Source organism: Dendronephthya gigantea, unplaced genomic scaffold, assembly GCF_004324835.1.
Source record: "Dendronephthya gigantea isolate DGI-Jeju-01 unplaced genomic scaffold, DenGig_1.0 000035F, whole genome shotgun sequence".
NCBI classification, from domain to species: Eukaryota; Metazoa; Cnidaria; class Anthozoa; order Malacalcyonacea; family Nephtheidae; genus Dendronephthya; species Dendronephthya gigantea.
In genome coordinates, this window is record NW_021163045.1 from 2,024,404 (window position 1) to 2,047,685 (window position 23,282).

At 38.0% G+C, this 23,282-nt stretch overlaps 4 protein-coding genes across 4 annotated transcripts; 3 read left to right on the forward strand and 1 right to left on the reverse strand.

The window, feature by feature from the left end:
• Positions 1-620: 620 nt before the first annotated feature.
• On the reverse strand, positions 621-2,598 carry LOC114525761 (ubiquitin-conjugating enzyme E2 2-like). Its single transcript, XM_028547183.1, has 4 exons — positions 2,531-2,598; positions 1,691-1,846; positions 1,539-1,566; positions 621-1,182 (listed from the first exon to the last, which is right to left on the reverse strand). Exons 1-4 carry the CDS (start codon positions 2,542-2,544, stop codon positions 934-936), a joined length of 447 nt encoding a protein of 148 aa, XP_028402984.1. The 5' UTR covers positions 2,545-2,598; the 3' UTR covers positions 621-933.
• A 156-nt stretch (positions 2,599-2,754) lies between these two features.
• On the forward strand, positions 2,755-6,204 carry LOC114525716. The gene is made up of 5 exons (XM_028547131.1): positions 2,755-2,858; positions 3,199-3,290; positions 3,492-3,786; positions 4,370-4,738; positions 5,065-6,204. The coding sequence occupies exons 2-5, from the start codon at positions 3,219-3,221 to the stop codon at positions 5,346-5,348; spliced, it is 1,020 nt and encodes a 339-aa protein (XP_028402932.1). The 5' UTR covers positions 2,755-2,858; positions 3,199-3,218; the 3' UTR covers positions 5,349-6,204.
• A 4,865-nt stretch (positions 6,205-11,069) lies between these two features.
• LOC114525759 (homeobox protein SIX1-like) lies at positions 11,070-15,102 on the forward strand. The gene is made up of 2 exons (XM_028547182.1): positions 11,070-11,828; positions 13,858-15,102. The coding sequence occupies exons 1-2, from the start codon at positions 11,275-11,277 to the stop codon at positions 14,153-14,155; spliced, it is 852 nt and encodes a 283-aa protein (XP_028402983.1). The 5' UTR covers positions 11,070-11,274; the 3' UTR covers positions 14,156-15,102.
• A 3,896-nt stretch (positions 15,103-18,998) lies between these two features.
• Positions 18,999-22,883, forward strand: LOC114525721 (D-aspartate oxidase-like). The gene is made up of 11 exons (XM_028547139.1): positions 18,999-19,087; positions 19,182-19,473; positions 19,976-20,093; positions 20,255-20,340; positions 20,654-20,719; positions 20,793-20,847; positions 21,218-21,319; positions 21,547-21,632; positions 21,742-21,859; positions 22,403-22,516; positions 22,682-22,883. Exons 2-11 carry the CDS (start codon positions 19,262-19,264, stop codon positions 22,787-22,789), a joined length of 1,065 nt encoding a protein of 354 aa, XP_028402940.1. The 5' UTR covers positions 18,999-19,087; positions 19,182-19,261; the 3' UTR covers positions 22,790-22,883.
• The last annotated feature ends 399 nt before the right edge of the window (positions 22,884-23,282 follow it).

The window sequence follows — 23,282 nt, forward strand, 5'->3', positions numbered from 1 at the left end:
AAGAGAGAGTACAACCAAATAGGGTGCAACTGAAACATTCAAATATTATTGAAAGTTGTATACCCTTTCCTCTGTACCCTTAATATAATGTTTATTTACACAGGTACAAATGTACAAATAGTTTACAGCAAGTTTCTTTTCCGATAGCGTCGCAAGGCATCCTATTGTTCACCTTTAGCCTAACAAGGCACACAGTCGACGCGAAAACACACTCAAAGTCGTCGCCGCGTTGAAACGAGACTCCCTTACAGACCCCCATTACGAGCAGCAATGCACGCAATAAATGCAATTTAGATCGATATCAGTGTTCATGTCGGAGAGATGACGGATTAACGGGGTATATTAATCACACATATGGTCACGAGATTGTAAAAGGAAATTTAAACACAACTCAGAAATTCAACTGACGATTTGACGCGGTAACATTAAAACATTTCCCAAATACTTTCGTGCAATCCGCGCAAAACATCAAGGGGTTTATTTGGCGCGCGCAAAGGCGGTCAAGACATTTACACTTCGACTTTATTTGCCTTATTGTCACTTCTCAATGGCGTATTATAAAAGGAATTGCCATTCAACAACATCTTGATAACATCATCTCCAAAACAAGATACAATAAACATGTGTGAACGAAAATGTATTTCGCCATTATTAATTTCCGCGATGTTTGCTTAATTACATGAAAAATAAACAAGTAGTTATTTCCAGTCGCATACCTGGTTTCAAAGCCTGCTATATACTGTTACATACAAACTTGTTTCGACCTTTTGAAATTTGCAATATTAAAAAAACCATGCAGTAGAGCAAATCTTAAATATTGCGGTTTTCTGTCAACAAGCCATATGACTTATCTAATCCTGTTTTTCATTGTATCCAAATATTTTGCTTAATTTAATCTAACCAATGTTCCCCTAACTGAAACGTTTGATCCCCTTAACGAAAACGTTTTGCACTCTCCTGTGCTCTTCTATCGTAAATTCGTTTTGAATCCTTAAAGATCCCTAACATCCTCTGGTCTTGGGCTGTCTCAACTTCTGGCGTTATCAACAATGAAAAAACGGCGCGCAGAACATCTTCAACGCCATTGGTTGGGTTCCACTTATCCGCGCTGACAAAACCGAGGCAAACGTGGCCCGACGATTGCTCGATGTTCACGTGGAAGACGGGCGTGAGGAATCTGATCTGAAATATTGAAAAATATCCCACCTCAACTCTAGGAGATTAATTTGGTGTTAAAATTTGTTCTCTCAATCCACCCTTTTCATTAGAATCGAGTTTTCCGCGTTTGACGTCATCACGAGAAAGGCTTATTCCTGTTCCACATCTTGGCGCATTAAAAGCAATGGTTAACAGAGACACTAAGAAATATAGTTTGTTAACTAACTAATCCTTTAACTGGCAGCACTCTTTACTGAGTGACAAGTAAAGTCATCTGGCAGGCAACACGGATGCGCGCACTTCACTCTTTGTAAAGCCAGATCATTTACCTAATGTCAGTCCCTGATTAATCCTTGATAAAAAAGAGAAATATATCATACCGTAGGTGGAGACAATGGATACTCCTCACTGATAGAAGATATTAAGAATCATACAAATTGTTACACTTATACTGCAACATTTTATTATGAACATAGCACATATTACACATCCATTCTTTTCAGCAAGGTTAATTAATAGTTCAAAAGGATACGGTAGAACAATTTGAATCTTCAATGTGGCACCTTTATACAGTGATTGGTCTGGTGCAGCAAACTTTGCTTCCCATATATAGATGCTGTCTGTGGGCACTGAGACCTCTATACCATGAGGCTTTGAGGCCTGAATAGTTTGAAATTCTTTAAGAATCCTAGAAATAATGTGGGAATGATATGGAAGGAATTTTATTTCATTCTTAAATCTCCTAACCTATGGTCACATATCTTCCTATACTGCAGATATATCTAATCTTCTTGCTTAACATTGGGCATCAACCTTCTCGAATGGTCCTAACACTCCCCGAACTGCTGGTTTATGGTACACAAATGTAACCCTATATAACATTGGAGAGTTTAACATGGAGCTTGAACCTTCACCTATGGTCCTAAGCCCTAACACTCCTAGAACTGCCGGTTTATGGTACAAGAATGTAACCCCTTATAACATTGGTGAGCCTAAACATGGGGCGTCAACCTTCTCATATGGCTCTGTAATTTATGTAGTATGGTAACTCTTCTAACAAGTTGTATCAAATGATGTGAACAAAGGTAATTATCAAACATCCATCCATATTCTCCACCAATACACGTTGAACACGTAAATTAGTAAACAAGAAAATAAACAGATTTTCTATTCAAATGCCTCAGCGATAAAATATCTTCTTGACATCATCAATAACATAAATTATGCTAAAATGTTGTTCTAATACACTCTGCTTCTGATAATATTTCATATAAAACATTCGTAATTTACCGCACTTTTACTGATTAGAAATCTAATCAATGGTGAACTTCTGAATCAACAGAATTCTACTGTATACTGTCGATAATCTTACCTCTTTTTGGACATTTTAAGACGTCTAATAGCGAGGAGAAACGCAAAAGCGAAAGTTATTACTTTGCTATTTCTATTAGAAGGTTTTTTATGTCAGGGTATTTCCCTACGACGTGTCCTGTGAAAGCTGTTATCTGATTGGTCCGATAGTGGCGGGGATTTCCTTTATGTCATTTTAACGCTTTATGATTGGCTCATTTGGCTGCCTTCGAAGAGCTAGATTATTAATTGATAGTGCGAAGTGCAAGCCGAACGGGCGCAGTCTTGGTTATTTGTAGCGCAGCCTGCTTTTGCTCGAAATTTTCTCGCAATTTCAATAGTATTTTGAGGTAAGTTACTCTGGTTTTTGCACTTTTGTGGCTTTTATTTAGGGCCGTGATTTAGCCAGCATAAACCTCCCCGCTATTTGGGGAGCTCATCATTGGCTTTTATAAAACAAACATTTTCAGTAAGACTTGCATTGATTTATTCGAAAAGAACTCCTGATTGCCATACATCAAGTTCATATTTATACTACAATATATGAGCATGTATAAAAACCTAACATTAGTTTTGGGAAAGTTACGATTTGGAATAGTTTGTCCGTACTTTCGCTTTCAAACTGTTGCTCTACGTAATAGGTTATGTGCCATGTTTAGGGAATTAACCTCTTTCTTATAATTGACCTAGCTCAAGGTTCTGCTGCGATAATGCCAGAGGACAACCTTCAATTGTTTGTGAAAGGTTTGGAGGGTAAAAACAACGTGTATCAGATACACAAGGTATATAAGAATATTCTGGATGATATAGACTTTTCTTTGATGCACTTTTCATAAGTGTTACAGTACTGGATAGAGGAGGTCTAATGAATAGGCCTCCCTCTCAAGTTTTGGCTTTGAAACCCCCCCCCCCTTCTCCCACTTCAATTTGCCATGTTACAATTACCTCTCACCATAAAGATACTCCGTTTACAATTTCTTTAGGATGCAAAGACGGATGACCTTTTTAGAAAGATCAAGGAGAAATCAGGAATCCCGGTGGATGAACTTCGATTGCTTTATGGTCCAAAACAGTTAGAAACAGGCAAATACTTATCAGATTACCACGTCGAAAATAATTCAACCCTCTATCTGGTGTTGAGGCTCAAGGGTGGTATGATGGATGAAAATCAAAAACAACTGGATGGTGATGTTGAATTGACCTATGAACCAGATATGATAACCTGGGATGATGATCCAGATAACCTCAGGGCTAAAATGCCTTGTGGACATGCTATAGGTGGGGCTAATAATTATGCCTTGTGTTAGTTTGTTATTATGTCCCTTGCTCTTTAATATCCCTCGAATATTCCCTTGCCATAATTGATCTCTTTTATCTTCAATTGGCCTTCTCTGTTATTTCTCCTTTATATGCCCTCCTCCTATTATGAAACATTCTATCACACCTTCCGTATTATTTTCGATCTTCTGGTACGCCCTTAAGTACTCCATTATGCCCCAACACTGTTGTGTCACTTCTTCTCTATTGTGTCTCTAATTATAAACCTCCTTTATTCTGTCCCCTCTTCAATGCTATCTACTCTTATCCAATATACCTCTCTTCTATTATATCTGTTGCCTGCTATTGTGTCTCTAATCATAGACCTCCCCTCTTCAATGCCCTCTCCCCTCCCCATCACCCCCCCCCTCCACTATTATGTCTCTTCCTCTCTAATGTGTCTCTAATTATATACCTCCTTTATCATGTCCCCTCCTTATTTCCCTCCCTCCCCCATCACTTCCCCTCTTCTATCAGGAAACACATACAGCCTAAGCTATACACACCAATATCTCAATAGACACGTTCTTTTGTGTTTAACCAGGTCCAGAGTCCTTGACAGCGTACTGCCGAAGTCTATTGACTGCTGGTAAATTCCAGTTCCACTGTCCGTATCTTGGACCCAACAATACCAGCTACTGTGGTAAGGAGTGGGACTACGTCGACGTTCGCCGTTTTGCAGTCCTCACCGAGGAGGAGAGGCGGGAATTTGAGAAGAAGCTTTCAGAAAACTACCTCAGGAAGGCCATTGGCATACAGGAGTGTCCAAAGTGCAAGTCTTTTTGTGAAAGAAAAAGCAAGAAGGATCGTTGTGTCAGATGTCCTGTGTGCACCGTGAAAGAGAAGAAAGGCTTCGACTTCTGCTGGTTTTGTTTGCATGAATGGCAAGGCTCAGCGACAAATGCAAAATGTGGTAAGTGGTAATGACACTCGAGGGGTGCCAACTCCAGTAAAAGGGGGCACTCCCCCCCTCCCATTTTTCCAGTTTTATTCTACTATGGATAACATTCAGTGATTACATTACAAATTTACCAAAAGTAGAAGACAATCCCCACCAAAATTGGTATGTAATTAGAAACTGCCGTATAATTTTGTTTAACTGGCAAAACCCCACCTCAACAAGGAGTAAAATTGTCTGACAGAGGACTGAAGGAATTCTCAAGTGTTGCATCTGAGCTAAGCGCTGCGCCCGCTCATCGCTGACTATAAATGGTCTCACGAGGTCTTCATTTTGTTCAGGTAACACCGACTGCACTGGGCATGACCCGCGTTTGAAAATTCTCCAGGAATGTCCGAAGAAAGAGATCGTGGGTGTCGCTGGTTGTCCATCCAGACGAGCTTGCATCAAATGCGGTTTGCTCATTGAGCATATTCGCAACTGCAAGCACATGAAATGTCCGTGCGGCCAGGAGTTTTGTTTCATTTGTTTGAAATCAAAAGCAGCTGGGAAATATCCCTGCGGATCCTTCAATACCAAGTGCGAAGTCGCAGCTGTTCAAACGCAAATCCCCGGTGCCGATTAGGGGCTGATCGAAGAATCGCTTGCAAAATGATGAGGGAAATATTGGCTGCTCAGTGTGCCAATGATTGGCGAAACATCATTGGATGATAATAAAGAAGTATTGATCATTTTTGTTACATACTTTACCCTACACTATAAAGACTAAATAAGAAAGTTTACACTTGTTAATTTTTTTCTTTTGTCAGTACAAAGTTTATGTTATTATCTTGCCGCGGTCTTGTTAAAGAATTAAATAAATATGCCTTCCTCGTGTTAAATTCACAGCATCAGAATTTGGCCATGTGTCTTTAAGATGTATTCATCGAGACTTAAAATAGTATATACTATACTTGTAAGATAGAGAATATTGATTTGTGTTCTGTTAACAAGCCTTGCTAACCATATTCATCGTTATATATGTTAGAATCGTATATGAATCTACTTCAGCTGAGTGAGTTAACTAAAAATATTTTTATGCTTCAGGTCATCCTGAACAAATCAATAACAATAAAATTAAACAGAATGCCTTTCCCATGCAATTTTATATATCTGTCATTGTACTAACAGTTTTTTCCAAAAGATGACTTTGCAATTGAAATAAATACACCTTTTCCAATATTTCTTTATATTTTCCTGGAATATTTTACATGAATTTGCAGTTAAGGATTAACTTTAGAATTTCAGCAGTTATTCAAGAACCTGGTTAGTCCAAATACTATATGTTCTCCCAGGAATCTTCTCTGATTCCGGCGTGGTATTATATTTTTAAAAGTTTTGAACACCTAGACAACACTTTGTGTAAGGCTCTCGATCTTAACAGACCATATATACAGTAGGAGGCAAAAGTTTGAGTCCAGTGACTGTATTTCATTGTTTTAGCAGCATATATTAATATCCTACAGAAAACCTTACCGATAAGTGAACTAGAAAAAAGTAAATAAGTAAACAGAAAAATACATGCTGTACAACAACTATGAGATGTTATGATATTCATTTTTACGTATTTTAATGTGCAAACATGCATTTACAAGTCATTGCTTAGTTCCCTCTTTTTTGCTCTTGAAATGACCTTTATTCTTGCTCGCATAGATTCCATAGGTTTTTTAATGTCACACGTTCAATACCTTGCCAGCATTCGTTGACCACTTGCCTCAAGTCAGCCTGGCTGGCGGGTCTGTGCCTCGCCCTCTTCCGGTTAAAACGGTTCTACAAGTGCTACAAGGTTTTAGATCTGGAATATGAGGTGGAAAGCCATGACAACGAGATCACCAGAATGAGTTTGCTTCTAAAAGATTTCTGGCACATAGAAGATGTGCATGTGCTTAGGGTGATTATCATGTATAGTTAGACGTGCGATCATCTTTGTACCAGATAAAATTCCATGTCCTTGAAGAATTGGATGATACTTTTCTTTAATTAGGATCCTATTATATCTTTCAATATTGCCAAACCGAGCATGACCAAAGCAGCTAAAAGTTTGCTTGAGTAGGATTTAGTTTCTTCGAACCTCTCCAAGGTTAGTTGCATACCACCTTTTTAAATTCTCACTTTTTCTGCTACCTTACGAGGAAAGAATCCTTCAATACTTAATGCAACTATTTGTCCTTGTGCACCATCACTTTGCCCTTTTTCCCACCCATCTTGGGCAGTGTAAAGGAATGAGAACTTTATTTTGTTATAATTTAGATCATTAGGACCAAAACAGTGTGCAATTAATATAGTTTACAGTACTGAAACACTAGCACGCATGTCTTAACTCGAATACGCTGCCAGGATTTAATACTGGAATTCTACAACGACTGGACTCAAACTTTTGCCTCCTACTGTATATATACACTATACAGTCCCAAAATGATATAGATTGACTTACTCGAACTAAGAAAATAACTTATTAGAAATATTGGCTTGGGTCAACAACAGCACTAAACTGCTGGCCTTTCTACGGCTGTACATATGTATGAAATTAATTGATATTCCTGACTTCATCTTTTACTTTGATAACATACGATAGACCCTAATCACCTGTTGTTTAAAAACGTTGCACAATACAATATTCACAACGCCACGTTGTCATTGCTTGTAAATTAGCATGAATTACACATGCAGGTACCATTGTTCACTTTGCCCTACTAGAAACAAACCCTTCAGTTAAAATTCCATGTATATCAAAAACTTTGAAACTATACTGCTTCAAAGAGACGTCTTGTCAACTCTCATATTTGACGAAGTTGATTTGAAGTTTAACGCAAGGGAAACTGGTTTGCAAAAGATTTAAAGATGGATGCAAAAATGTTATTAATCGTGGAATATTCAGTCGTCGTTTTTGTTTGTTTAAACTGTGTTTATGGCCGACATTTACAAATTCAGCTGACGGGATACGAATGTTTCTACGACAGTATTGACGCTAATGTATCCTGTTCGCTCGAATACGCGCCGATCACAGGCGCAAACCCGCAACTTGATGCGTTTATTGAGGCCCCACAAGGTCAACTGATTTACAAAGCCGAGAAAAAGGACTACGATCTCTTTCGTTTTGTCTCGGAGAAGCCCGGCGTGTATCGTTTCTGCTTTAGCAACGTCTACGACAGTGTCTTTCAAACAAACCTGGTGTACTTCGATTTCGTCAAAGGCAAGGGAGACGACACAAGCTTTCCTGGGGCATCGACTCAAACTGCACTCACACAAATGGAAACCACAGCGTACTCTATCCACGAAGCGCTGGCCGTTATGGAACAGTACCAAAATCATCACAGAATACGTGAGGCGAACGGACGCATTGCCGCGGAAACGTTAAACTCTCGCGTTCAATGGTGGTCGCTCAGTCAAGCTTTTGTCATAGTTCTTGTCAGCCTTCTCCAAGTCTTTGTCCTGCGGAGGTTTTTCACTATCAAACGAGAAAATATTTAATCAATTGGGATATTTTAACTTGTCAACGTCAGCGACGCGCGTCAGGTTTGACAGCATAATGCGCGTAAACTTTGATAAATTATGGGCACATTTTGACTGCGAGTTTTTGCTGAGCAAAATATACGCATGATAGTGCAAATAATGGACTACTAACTTCAAAATTCAATATCTTCAGTAAATCAACCGATTATGTTTATGCCTTAGTTTAATGTCTAACCTTTCTCGTGGCCATTTCTTAAAAATGTGTGCTCACTTGAGCATTTCTCTTAGATGTCAGTCTAGATTTACTTTTTTTTTCACTCCGAGGCAAGTGGGTGGCCTAGCTGTCTCTTACCCGGCAATTTTTTGCCACTGACCTCAATGTATACACTTTCGATGGCTACATATTTGGGTGAAAATTTGTATCACTCGACGCGTATCTATCTTTAGATTGATTCAATATAATCCACGACCTATTTTAAATTATGAACAACTGTAAAAAACTACGTATGGAAACTCATTAAAGCGTTTCTCTTTAGCTCTGACTTTTGAGTGGTAACCTAATTTAAGTTTTGGATGGTGGCGCTGTACATTAATAAACAACGACAGGAAACCGTCCGAATCATTTCCGAAAGAAAACAGAATGTTCAAAGCAATGCCTTGTTCGTGCATTTTTAGGATATCCCACAACGTCGGGAATCAATTTTACTACGTGAAAAAGTGAAGTTTGCCACGTCCGGTGCTGACGTGATTCATTTATTAGAAACACCGCGATTGCAATTGCTAAAAATATCAAAAATTGAGAACTTTAAATAGACGCAATCAGTGAACCTCTTCGTTCATCGCGACAAGAACGCCTTCACGGAAACGCGCACAACTTACACCTTCACGGTTTTGATGGAAACCGAATCGCACTTCCGACGCGGCCGGAAAAGATCTCCGGAAAATCGTCAGATAAGATTGAAGTGGGATCTCGTCGATTTTCGGCATCCGGCCGCAGCCCAATTCCTCCTAATACACTCGCTAAAGTACGGAAACGCTTTTAATAATGTTGGAATGAGAGTCTTGCGGAAGAAAGATGCTGTTTGAAATTTTTGCTATTTTCGAACATCCGCGTCGTCCCAAAATTTGCCATCACGCGTTGTTTCTTTCCCCTGGTCGACCCAGTGTGGTGAAACCTCAAACACACCATCATCATGCAAGAATTGTCGTTTTATTTACATTTTAAAACGCGCAATTCAAGTTAAACAATTTGTTGCGCTTGGCTTGAATTTAACATCTTTGAGGCTCAGCGGGCTTGCTGTGGTTTAAGTAAATATAGGTGAGGGTTTTTAATTTAGAAAAGATGTCAAAACAATACGAGTTTGGGGTTTTGTTTACATCAGAATGATCAGATGGCCTCCGCAGCGCGCATGTGCAAAACGAAGTAGATCAGGACATCAGGTCCTAATTGCAATATAATGCGGTTAAACGAATACCGCAATTTTAGTGTATAAGTTCTGCTATTTCCCCTTTTGTTCCTTGTAAATATTTCGCGCATAAGACGTCTCGTTAGATTCGGAAAGAACGGCGAAGGAAGTTCGATTGTAGATCGATTTTACAGGTGCACTTAATTGAAATATTCCTATACGCTCTAAACACCTCGTCAACACAAAATGCTTAGGTCATATGAGAGTAAAGAAAAGGCTTTGATCAAAAGTTCAAAAGTATAAAAATTTCAATCAAACTTCACAATCATCTTCTCATAATGCAAAGCGCGTCTAGTTTAATAACAACGTTCGATAAGATATGAAATGAACTCGTTAGGGACAACCTGTTGTGATTATAAAGGTATTAAATACACTAATCCATGGCTACAGTTTTTGTCGGGTCAGGAGTCAGATTTAATCCTTGCTAGTTCTGTTTTGCTTTGCAGCAATATTGCATGCCTCATTATTCATTGCTTTGAATACTTCTCTGTAATGCTATACGACCAAATCGAGGATAGTGGGAACATTATCCAATTAAAAGACCAGATAAAATGCTTTTAAAAAAAGAGCAGATATTTCTGTATCGAACGTTTAAATTTTTTTTTGAAGATGAGCAAACCTTTTAACATACTTGGAGATGCAATCATTTTCAAGGGTGTATGTCTTAAGTTTTTCCATTGTAGCGTGATATATCGTGATATATCGATCTTCAAAATCAACAGAGAAGACTTTGAGTTACTTTTTAATCTCAAATCAGTTGACATAAATCATAATTTATAAACTTTCATTATATCATCATTTCAACAGTTCCGTGCGATCTCCCTTTAATTTGTGACTTTTTCATAAAATCTTAATGAATTTGAGAAATTCTTCTTGTGGTATTTAGAATTTTAATCTGGTAAAAAATCGTTTTTAATTTTAACAATGTATTACGCTTCTTTTGTTCGTCAACGACCTTAAATGAAAGATTAGCGTAGGTTAAAATATAAAATGCATCAAACTCTCAATGTGACTCGAGATAATTTGGTCTGAAATTCGCCTCGCAGAGAAAAAAATTTTAATAAAAATCTCCATCTGGTTTCCATTCTTTAGCAGTCACTGTCTACAGACGCAATTAATCAAAAAGCACAGCGGTATGGTTCGCACTTTATAAGGAAGCGGAATTCTCGGTCGAAAAGGCACTTTAAGCCTCGCGGGAATTCACATCTGAGCTGTTTCATGCAATCTCCAACGTAAATATCCGCGTACGGAATCTGGATGTGCTCAAGCCATGGCAATTCATAATGTTATATGAAACCCAGTCGTCCTGTGCAGTTGATTGATGTACTTGTCATGCGTCGTAATAAGTGCAAACACGAAGTACACGTCCCAGCTCAAATGGAGTGTTGCGCGTCTGCGCATTAGGTGGGCATACTTTGATAGAGCAAATGAAATTTGCATTAAACGCGCAAAGGAAACATTTTTGTCTCGCATGGTCTAAGCGCGCGCTGAAAGTGTATTTTAGGAGGACAACAATTTTTTTTTGGAAATCTTCCGAGTTTTAAGATCTCTGGCGAATAACCGGCGAGAGTCGGAATTGAACGTAAGAAAATTATGCTTCCAACTTTAAATTTTACCCCCGAGCAAGTGGCATGTGTATGCGAGGTACTCCAGCATAGCAATGACATGGAAAGGCTAGCGAGGTTTCTATGGTCTTTGCCAGAACACGACAGTGTGCAGAAGGAAGTGAGCGTTCTCAAGGCGAAGGCCGCGGTGTATTTTCACCAAGGAAACTTTCAGGAGCTCTATCGTATCTTGGAGAGCAATAATTTCCCCGTTTCTTCGCACAACAAGCTGCAATCGCTGTGGATGAAGGCGCACTACATCGAGGCGGAAAAATTGAGAGGAAGGCCGTTGGGCGCCGTTGGAAAGTACAGAGTTCGACGGAAATTTCCATTACCGCGGACAATATGGGATGGCGAGGAGACAAGCTATTGCTTCAAAGAACGCTCGCGGAATATACTACGCGAATGGTATACGCACAATCCTTACCCCTCTCCTCGGGAAAAACGCGAACTCGCAGAAGCCACCGGACTGACAACCACACAAGTGAGCAATTGGTTTAAAAACAGAAGACAGCGCGATCGAGCTGCCGAAGCTAAAAGCAGGTAGGTCCAAAAATACCTTAGTAGCATATAAACACCTCACCTATTATTGTACAAGTTGTACACTTCAAAGGATTATCGTTATATTTTTGAGGCATGTCTCAGTGTGTCTGCAAAAATTCTTACGATATAACCTCGTGTACTGGTTATATTACGTTAAAAAGGGTTCAAAAGTGCTACCGAGTATAAATTCGACTGTCCATTAATGCCTTAATGTACAATGTTCAAGAATGTACAGAATAAATATTGTGTTGTGTTTAGCTCGCAATAATGTTGCAGTCAACTGGAATTGATTGCTTTGATTATGTTTACCAGAGGTCGACGGTTACCCCTGCCCGCGTGAATGCCTTAAACGTTTAACATCCTCCATAAGCTTCACGAAATAACGGAGTTTGGCAAGGAAAATGTGTCTAATTATATTTAAACAGACAGCTTACCGATATTTAAAACGAACACATCCTGAATTGTCCTTCAGAGGAAGTAATAAAACAAAGTGTTGAGATAGACGCGAGAATGGCCATAATCACTTCAAGCTTTTCAGACGTTTGTGCGTGACCGCGGAATATCGCTCCTTAAACCAAACGCCTTTCACAATCATCGCGCAATTCACGGCCGCCAAAGTCGCTAAAACCGAGCCGATCCTTCCCTGTTCTGCGCCATGACGCAGTGCGTTGAAACTGATCGCGCTAATAAAGATCGCGTAACATTTAATACGCGCGGTATTACTGACTTTGTTTTTGCACGGATTCTATTGCACTGGCGAAGAAACCTGATTTTGCTTTTATGTCATAGCCTGTTATGTAAGGTAATTTTATCTGCCTTTCGCCAAAAAGGTGCGTTGCAATTAAGACGGATTCAAAGATAAAACAGTCATGGGCTTGCGCACGACAGGAAAGCGCGCAAAACGGCTGCCGCGCTACGGACGTTTTGCGCAATTGATTCTAACGTGCGTTCGCGTACAGCACAATTCTTGGGTGGCTTGCGCGCAATTGACAACTGAGGAAATACGGTTTTTTCGGCCTTAGGCAAATTTAGATTCTGCGTTTCTATTATGATATAAGATACAGGCTTGTATCCGAAAGCTGGGTTCAGTTCGCGCAATCTGATCAAAGAGAATGAATATTTAATTATACCTTTCTGTAGTTTATTTATGAATACCTGGAAAGTGTACCTGATATACCAAGTGATGTATATTAAAGGTGCTAGACTAACATCCTAGTTTTAGATATATCTTTAACAAAAAGCATGCTTGATGGTGTTAGGTACATTAAAGTCTAATCCTTATCTGAAATGCAGGATCAATTCAGGCATGTGTAAAAAGTATTCTACAATAATCTTTTAAAGATATTGCACTAACTACCTTAAAAAGATATCTTATTTTAATGTATAGGTAATATTCACAATAAGTTGTCGTGGTTTGTATCTGAGCTACCTAAAAAGAACATCTCAAACGTTGTGGTTCAGTGTAGGCAGTATTCTACAAAAAGCTGCCGTGGTTTGTGTTTGGACTACCTGAAAAAGATATCTCAAACGTGGTGGTTCAGTGGCGTTAGTATTCCACATACAACGCTAATATCTCCGATTCATGTTTAAACTATCGAAAAAGATCTGAGAAACTTGTGTCTGACCAACAAAAGTCTACTTTGCCATGCATGCACGGATTATCCTGAAAAAGTCGTCAGATAATTTAATGTTTTCTTAGCCAATGCTATGGTCTAGAAACCACTAATTCTTTGCTAGCTAGCTGGAACATCCTAGCAAAAACCACGTTTCATCTTTTTCGGGAAGTTCAGATTCTCAATCAACAGCAGTTAGTCATATAGGAGGCATCCTTGTAGAATACTCAACCAAATAAGAGATAAAATTTAGATAGATAATAACCGTTTAGGAATTCTATAGTTGACATTTCGTACCAAACCGTATTATTTTGTGTATTGTATCATAATATATTGAAGAAAAGTATTATGGATATCTGCGAAAAAAACTATTAACCAGTTGAAATAACCATATCATAATATCATTCCTTTCCTAGGGACCCTAACAATAACACAATGGACGAACAACACTCTCCGAAAATGAATCTAGTTACGCGTCATAGCGGGCTGGACGGAATGAAACAAAATGGTTTAACTCATGTGGATTTTGGCTGTCTGCCTCCCTCACACAATCCTCAGCCACCCATCAAACTTGAAGCTCACGAGATGCAACAAATGCTCGCGGCAAATGCACACCACGAAGCGATGCTAGCACAAAACGTTGCCGAATTTGCACAGTGTTTACCTGACTCACATATGCTCAACACACTTACACCCTCTCTTGTCGGACTCTGACTTAAAAACTAACGTATTCCTCTAATCGATAGTCAATTTTGGGATAAAATCAGGCTTTAGTACCTGTTATACACAGGAAGTTAGGATTCCTCTAAGCGCTATATTAACCTTCGTGAAATTTCGTAATTTTGACTTTTACTTTTGAACTCTCGCTGCGGGTGTTAAAAAGGTACCGTATGCCGTTCTCTTTTAGGGAAATTCAGTTGGTTTTTTTCACATATTAGCGTGCATTTATATAGCATAAAGCGTTATAGGTGTGAATTCGAACTGATCAGTGAGACTGGTTCACACTTTACAGAGCGACTGTTAAACAGCGGCTGTTAACCTTTTCTCTAAAAAAATACGTGTTTGGTTTTCCGCAAGATATTGCTGTAAAATCGCTGTTCATTTGCGTAATGCCTTTAAGCGATAATTTGATCTTTTTAGATAGGAGCAAATTTAACGAAACAAACGTTTACACCTTTAATTCTTAATATACAAAATCACATTAACATATTATGCGCCAGCCCATAGGCTGGTCAATATTGTACATACAAATTAATTGATTCTTTAGCGCGGTCCGTTTTGCTAAGCTTTATTGTACAAATAGTGATCAAAAGGGGTAGAAATATAATTATTCCAGGTGTACAATGGACTTCATAAACAATTTGTAGGCAAACACTTAAGAGTATAGAGAGGAATCATAGAATTGTGGCTCAAGTAGTGTTGAATTATCTCTCCCAAAGTTGATCATTATCTGTTGTAAACCAAAGCTTGCATTTTAGCCCACAAATAACTGTAAATATGTAGTAGATGATGTATAGAGCTGGACAATCTCTCATGAAATGAACACAAACATTGTAATTATATATTCCTGTGAATCATTCCCAACCTTAAACTGGGGCTCAGAGTCCTGAGATATGGTTGTATTATACAATTGATTGGGTACACAAAAATTCTATAATGGAAAACGATTGAACGTTTAATGTCTTGTAATTTCCTTTCGTGTTTACACATCATATCCACAAATTGTTTTGCCGCTTCGAAATCGTGGGATTATTTGCAAATCCCACGCTGTTTATTGCATCAAAGTGCCGTTTAATTTGAAATCGCGCACTACTCTTTTAAAGCAGTATTTTAACTTTGTGCCGATGCATCCTGATCCACAGGGTGGAACGTATGTATATCCCGTGCGTTTTCTGTCGTGAATCAGCGAAAAAAACACCGATCAAGTCTGGTACCTTCGCGCACTAAATTAGTTTCTTTAATTTGTAGCCGTAAGGTAATTGCTCTCCGATTTTCCTGAGCTATACATCAGAGATAAACCACAGCAAGGTTATCTTTACCACAGACTCGCTGTGTTAAAAGCTATAGTTGTTCAAATCTTTGCGCGACATATCGCCTTGTAGGAATGTGCTCGGTCGTTCAACACAGACAAAGCGCAAAATCTATGTCTATACGCTATATATAGCTGAACTGAATGGGAGTTCCTCGCGCTTGACTTGAATGATCACTCGCGTTGACATTCCGTCGAATATACAGTTTTTATAGCGTATTTCCTGCTGCTTCGCTGAAAAAATTTGCACAAAACACACAAATTCCGGGAATTTCAGGCTGTACTAGTTGATTGTTGTAAGCCCTAAACCACAAAACAGACTGCAGTTGCATGTGAGGGATTTATAAAAAAAATGGTCGGGTTTTTTACAAACCATGAATTAGGGTGTCTGTGTATATTTATGCCTGCAACGCGCATATGATCGCTACTGTTCATATTTATATATATGCATTGACTTTCACATAAATTGTGGATACCATGGCTTTGGACAGCTGGTCGCCCGAGTTAGAGTTAAAGCTAGGATTTATAATCGTGTATATTTTTAGCATTCTCGAGCAGGCTGCCAAGATTCATAATCCCACTGACTGTTCATATATTTGCAAGACACGGTAAACCATAAAGTTTATAGTTTTTGTTTTTGGTATGTTTTTCTCTGCTTCAAGTTAGACACTTAAGAGCGCAGGGGTTCAAGACACTTGTTGTTTTGTTTAGATTCGTATCAGGAGATAATTTAGACGCGCTATTGAAAGATTTTTTCAACATGTTTAACTTCGGCAAGACTCAAGATATTTTCGTCGTTGATTGTGGCTTGAGTGCCTCCTCAAATATTTCCTCAAATCGATGGCGTTGGCGCTGGACCGCATACGTCAATTGTATATATAGGCTGGCTAGCCTTTGCTGGCCTCGCTGTTAAGTTATGAAGATTTATGGGCATGCAAATAAAAACGAAGGTGCATGTAAACCTGTAGCCGTTTAGTGAATAGTTATTGAACGAGGGTATATATTTGAACGAGATTTTCAATATAAAGGCTCTCTGAACGCCAGCCTATAAGTGTAACAAGCCAGACAGTGTTACCACAGTCTGCTTTGAGTTTACCAGGTGTTAATCGCTTGTAGATCTGGCAATCGTTACCAATGTGAAAGAATTTGACCCGTACTTTCCTAGTATCAGAACTCTCTGGTTAGAAAAAATCACAGAGTAAATGTCCTTAAAAAGATGTCTCCTCCTATAGTGACCACTTGTTGTAAACTAGATCACCTGAATCTTTGTTCTTCAATTCCCGGCCCTTGCTGACGGATTTCAACTATCTTCGTTGCGTGCGCTATATGAAGTAGGTTTATCTTTAACTTTGTTTAAATGCAACCAAAAAAAATCCGAAGCTAGGACGAGGCTATGCAACAAAGTATAGATTTTAATCGCTCACGTCTTGATTCCAATCAAACATAAATCAACGGGATTTCCTGTTGTTCTTCCTAAAGATCGTATCGATGTCAAAAATGTTGTAGCTTTATATTTCATTCTTGAGATCCCATGGGCTGTTTTTTATTGGTATCACTATGTAACGACCCTCAAAACTAAACTAGCATGTAATCGTATTATTTAAAAATGGAGCCGAATTTTCTCTTTTCCGATTCCTTTTTTTAGTACATTCTTCCAAGCCGCGAAACACTGCTCATCATTTGAATTGTGGTTTTCACAGTTTCACCATGTAGTTGATGAAATCTAAGCTTCTCTCTTTCGATCCTCCGTGAAAAGGAAACTACATCATTCAAGAACGTGGTATACTCGACCTTGGTAGTAAATAGTTCAAACATCGCTCTTTTTATGCAGCGAACCTAATGCAAATTATTTAAAGTCTTTGTTTTAGCTCATTTGCATTACGTTCGGGGCATATAAAGAAGAGCGACGTTCGACCTAGGCCTTAGTGAAGGTCGAATATACCGGAATATGGTATACTCGACCTTGGAGATAAATAATTAGTGAAGGTCGAATATACTGGAATACTCAGCCTTGGTAATAGAAAACTAGTCGCCGGATTTTTTAAAAAAATTATCGTCTGACAACCACCTTAATTAATCCATCCGAATACTCTCCCCACTCCCTACGCGGCGAAATTCAAAATGGAGGTGGCCGGGCGGCGTTGGTGAAATTCAGACGTGCAAATTCGAGTCTCGAGATCTGCCACTGATGAAATAAGTCTCACAGCAGCTGCAATATTTAATTATACCATGTAAAAGCGAAGAAATAGAGATTATAACATTGATATAATTTGTAGTTTTTGCAATAGCTAATTTCAATTTGTATTTTTTGCTTACAATTAAGTACTGCAGTGTATCTTATCTTGAATACTATGGTAACTTTTACGGCTTCAACGTATATAATAACCAAACAAATGAGTATTCTAATTTCCTGATTTCCAACGATATATGTCGTACCAAATCCGCCATGTTTACAAATGGATTGAAATTAGTTATGTTCAGTGCATATATTTGGCCAAAATAAAAAAAAGAGACAAAAAAGGACAAGGTTTGACCATTAAAACAGCGTGGTTATCCATGTCAAAATATTTGACATCATAACCAAAGCAATGAAAGTATATATTGTTTAATGTTTGCATATGATCGCCAAGCATGCTAAAAACCTTGCAAAGGACAAGCATTTGACCATTAAAACAGCGTGGTTATCCATTTCAAAATATTTGACATCATAACCAAAGCATGGTTATATTGTTTAATGTTTGTATATGAGCGCCAAACATGCTGGAAACTTTACATTGGACAAGCATTTGACCATTAAAACAGCGTGGTTATCCATTTCAAAATATACATCAAAGCAAGGTTATATTGTTAATGTTTGTATATGAGCGCCAAACATGCTGGAAACTTTACATTGGACAAGCATTTGACCATTAAAACAGCGTGGTTATCCATTTCAAAATATTTGACATCATAACCAAAGCAAGGTTATATTGTTTAATGTTTGTATATGAGCGCCAAACATGCTGGAAACTTTACATTGGACAAGCATTTGACCATTAAAACAGCGTGGTTATCCATTTCAAAATATTTGACATCATAACCAAAGCAATGAAAGTATGGTTATATTCTTTAATGTTAGCATATGATCGCCAAGCATGCTAGAAACCTTGCAAAGGACAAGCATTTGACCATTAAAACAGCGTGGTTCCTCCATAAATCAGCACAAATATGCTTGCAACTTTCCATCGGAACAGCATTTGACCATTAAAACAGCGTGGCCAGAATTACACCATGTACCATTTTACCGGCGCATTTGACCATGGTCGTGTACTATTTTACGGTATATTCGAGCATGGTCGAGTATACCGTTTTCCGGCCATATTCGACCCAACCATGGTCGAATATACCGTTTTCTGTTTTACTGCAATGCACAAGATCGTATGATTCCCAGGTGGTCAAATGGAATCTGGCGCTCTCATGACTATGGGTGTGTCTGGGGTGAGTACGCTTTCTTGAATTACATATTCAGGCTGGATTCCACTTAGAATTTCAGCTAAATAAATTAGTTCCACATGTCTGTTCTCAAATATCAATTCAAAAGAAAATATGCAAATATTTCACAAGCGAGCTCTTTCTCTGTAAGTGGAAATTCATACATTTTTTTAACTTTTTTTATCCGCTTCAACTTTCAAATCAGTCGAAAAGTCAATGGCTTGTTCACATTTTTTTAAGGATTTAGGAGGGCACCGAAGAGCTGCACATAGTCAAAATTGAATTGGAGCTACGGTACTGCGTCTGAAAATATTTCAAAAATGTCGCAATTGCGTAGGAAAAAAGTTGCAATTATTGGAGCTGGTATTATTGGTGTTTCGACTGCGATATGTCTACAAGATTCAGATCCATCTCTAGAATTAACAATAATTGCTGATAAGTTCTCACCGAACACAACAAGCGATGGTGGTGCTGGATTGTGGAGTTGTCATCCCGGAAAATGGGTGAAGGGCAGTAAACCAGAAAAACAAAGGTACTAACAGCAAAGGTGCTAACTATTAAGAGCCAAGGTGCTATAGAATCATAGTTTACCAGGGCAATTATGTATTGTACAGACATTAATCAATATTTTGGGGGTGTTGTATATTCAAATGACCATTGCAGTTACTACCCTAATGGCAATGGGGTAGTCATACATAGCATTCACTGTTACTTTGTTGAGAGTTGGATGGTTCAGGTATCCTGTAATTGCATCAGCTCCCCTATTCTTGGGCTTCATGTGACGTCATAATTCTACTGGGGGTAATAGAGACAGTAAATTGGGGTGACAGTTAATTGTTCACTGTATGTGTTGGCTTTGTACTTCGTAGCAAATACATAGACAATTTCGTATCATTTGCTCACTCCTGTTCAGCATAAGGGTTGACCCCATCTCAAATCACTATATGAAAAGTTAAACAATATGTGAGATCCACCAGTTGCATGACAATGTGCAGATACCTCTCCAACGTGAAACATGTTTCCTTCTTTTCTAGACAATGGGGTGAAGGAACACTTCACTATTTGAAATCAATTATTGAATCTGACATAGAATGTAACTTTGAGATGAGCTATATAACTGGATATTTTCTCTATGACCACATTATGCCCGAGGTGAGGTACTGTTTGTAGGTCTAGTATGACTACGATTCTGAAAATGAACAAAGTTTCAAGACGGGTAACCTGTGGGTTTATCTAGACTTGGTTAATTGAATTTTTATGACATGGCCATTGTAACCTTCTGTCATTTTTTTTCTCATAAAATAATTTTGTAGGAACCAGCACTTCAAGATATCGCATTGTATTACAAAAGGTTATCTCGAGACGAATTGGGAAAATTAGGGTTCTCCAGTGACCTTATGTAAGATTTGACATTGTTGCTATTGTTAACAATTCCTAGCTTCAAGCTTGAGCTGTGGCAAAGTGCTCATATTTAGAGTTTCAGATCATATGGGATTGTTAAAATCAAGGAGTGTGTATTTACATGAGATTCATGATGAGAATCTATGAGCCACATGGCAAGAGGTTGAAAGAGATCTTAACAGCCATCCATCTATGCACAAATTGAGTGGCTGTGGAAGGTGTTCTAATGATAAATTAAAAGTAATAAAATAACTATTTCTTTATGACATGCATTAGATTACAATAAATAAATAATGTCATTTATTGTTTAGTGATGGCTTCACCACCACATCAGTGATGTTCCCTGGTACTCCATATTTACGGATAAAGTTGAAGCAGTGAGCATCTTGCATGTCAGCTGTGCTAGGTATTATATAACAGACATTTTAAATACCAATTTTTGTATCTTAGGTTTCAAAAAAATGGAGGAGAGGTCATTAAGAGAAAAGTCAAATCATTTGATGAGGTGAATGTTTAGTTTTGTATCCGACTGGACCAGTAAATAACCAAACTGTATCCATTATCTAAATGGCATTTTATGCACCATGGTGCAATATGATGGTTTATTCTTCCATATTCCAGCTCAGTGCTTGGTCCAATTAGGAAAACAATGAAAGACAAACCTAATCAGATTGAAACAACATCTCTTTCAATAAAGTATATAGTTCTAGCTTGCTGGCAATTATATTCTTTTCCTTCTCTGAAACTAGGGGCTTGCATTTTTTAATATTATATTTCCGAATTACATAAAAATTATAAGTAGAGTCCTCAATGATAAAGCTAAATCCGTAGGGATAACCAACCTTTGGAATAAAGCATCGTTATAACTGTTTCAGTTTGCCGGAAAATTTGATGTGGTTGTTAACTGTACTGGAGTAGGCGCACGTGAGCTGTGCCAAGATGAAGAAGTTGTGCCAACAAGAGGATACATTTTAAAGGTATTGCAAAATAGGAATGGGAATAAGATGAAACAAAACTATAATTGTTTATATTTCATTGAAACATAATATGTCAGGTTACGTCCAACGTACATCCATTAACAATGTTTTTTGAAAGATTCTCCTAAGCAATATACCAATTAATTTCCTGTGATATAATTTTTTTCATAATTATTTTTCATATTCAGTATATTCCTAGTTGTGTTTTACATGTTTTAATCCTTTAGATGGATGCACCTTGGGTTAGACATTTTTACTATATACACAGAAAACAAGAATTGGATGCCGGCCTTGCAACATACATTTTTCCCAGGTAAAATCGCTGTTGGCATTTTGAAGAGGTTTTCTGTCATTACTTACACTGATATTGAAACCTAAATATGGTTATTCACCAAGTTCTAGACTCAAGTCTTTGACTTTAGATTCAAAGATGTCATTGTTGGTGGAACAGCTCAGCGTGGGAATTGTAATACAACTGTTAATAAAAAAGAAACACAAGAAATCCTTGACAAAGCCTCTGAGTTTGAACCTACAATAAAGGTATGTAGGTCTTATGTTAATAACAATGTACAGTTTTTAAACACCTCTCTGATACAGACAACTTTCTGATACAGATATCTCTCTATAATACTGTCATACCTCTCTAATACAAACACTAAAAAATAACCCCTCTCTAATACAAGCACCTTTCTAATACATACATCTCTCTAATACAGACATCTCTCTAATACAGACACCTTCCCAGTACAGACACCTCTCTAATGCAGACACCTCTCTCTAAGACAGACACCTTTCTCTAATACAGACACCTCTCTCTAATACAAACACCTCTGTAACACATTGACACCTCTCTAATACAAACACTTCTCTCTAATACACAGACACCTCTCTAATACAAACACTTCTCTAATACCTCTCTAATGTAGACACCTCTAATACAATCTTTTTTCTAATACAAATTCCTCTTATACAGACTCTTGTCTAACAGAGACAATTCTTTGAAACTTACATTGGTCTTATATAGTAATTAATGCCCTTTTTTATCATGGCAAAAGGGTTAATACACTTTTTGTTAATTAACAGAAAGCTAATATTATGGAAGAATGGGTCGGCTTACGTCCCGTAAGGGACCATCTTCGTTTGGAAAAAGAGATTATTGAAGTCAAGACTCAATATGGTTCTAAGTCCAAGTTACAGGTAAAAGGCTTTTTGTGCTAACTGCAATCCTGGACTATCCTAGACATCATTTTGAGATATGAATCTAAAAATGACAAAAAATACTTTCTATGCCACCTTTAAAATACAGGTGAGGGGGGGGGACCCACAACATAAAACATAAATTTTATACATTTTATGTTGCAGGTGGTTCATAATTATGGTCATGGGGGATGCGGTTTGAGCCTATTTTGGGGCTGTGCTGAAGAGGCGACAAAACTGGTTCATAGTTGTTTGTTACACAGTGGCCTATGATTTTAGGTGACATGAATGGAATTGATATATAAATTGTATATTATATATAACTTTTTGTTATTTTGTAAGGGATTTTTAATTATCAATCAAATTTTGAATTACTGCATAAATATATGGCAATAAATATATAAATATATTATGATAAATCTATTGCACCATAGGTTGTGTCATATGAGCCAAAAGTAAAACAAGAGTGATAGCATTTATCAGGAGTATACCAGCATGGTGATATTAATAAGTTAATTTTTGCAAGTTTTTATCAAATCCTGTACTAAAAGGTGTAAGTGAAGTGTAGTGTGCAATTTTTTCATTAGTACTAATCAAAATACTTGGGCCATAATGATATTCGTTGTCATAATCGTGAAAGCTATCACTGAACATTGATTCACGATGGTTATGATGATGGTTCATGGTTATTATGATGACCATAGATGGTCATGACGTATCCTGGCGCAGCCGCTGGAGAAACTATTTTTGCATTCGCAGGCTCTGG

Bases quoted from the DNA above. Each gene is read 5' to 3' on its own strand.
- LOC114525716 (XM_028547131.1), top strand. From the start codon at position 3,219: ATGCCAGAGGACAACCTTCAATTGTTTGTGAAAGGTTTGGAGGGTAAA. The intron at 3,291-3,491 runs GTATATAAGAAT...CAATTTCTTTAG, and splicing joins ACGTGTATCAGATACACAAG to GATGCAAAGACGGATGACCT. The intron at 4,739-5,064 runs GTAAGTGGTAAT...CATTTTGTTCAG, and splicing joins AGCGACAAATGCAAAATGTG to GTAACACCGACTGCACTGGG.
- LOC114525759 (XM_028547182.1), top strand. From the start codon at position 11,275: ATGCTTCCAACTTTAAATTTTACCCCCGAGCAAGTGGCATGTGTATGC. The intron at 11,829-13,857 runs GTAGGTCCAAAA...TTCCTTTCCTAG, and splicing joins GCTGCCGAAGCTAAAAGCAG to GGACCCTAACAATAACACAA.
- LOC114525721 (XM_028547139.1), top strand. From the start codon at position 19,262: ATGTCGCAATTGCGTAGGAAAAAAGTTGCAATTATTGGAGCTGGTATT. The intron at 19,474-19,975 runs GTACTAACAGCA...CTTCTTTTCTAG, and splicing joins AGTAAACCAGAAAAACAAAG to ACAATGGGGTGAAGGAACAC. The intron at 21,320-21,546 runs GTATTGCAAAAT...TTAATCCTTTAG, and splicing joins CAAGAGGATACATTTTAAAG to ATGGATGCACCTTGGGTTAG.
- LOC114525761 (XM_028547183.1), bottom strand. The intron at 1,567-1,690 runs GTATCCTTTTGA...ATCTTCTATCAG, and splicing joins AAGATTCAAATTGTTCTACC to TGAGGAGTATCCATTGTCTC. The intron at 1,183-1,538 runs GTATGATATATT...TCAATATTTCAG, and splicing joins ATCCATTGTCTCCACCTACG to ATCAGATTCCTCACGCCCGT.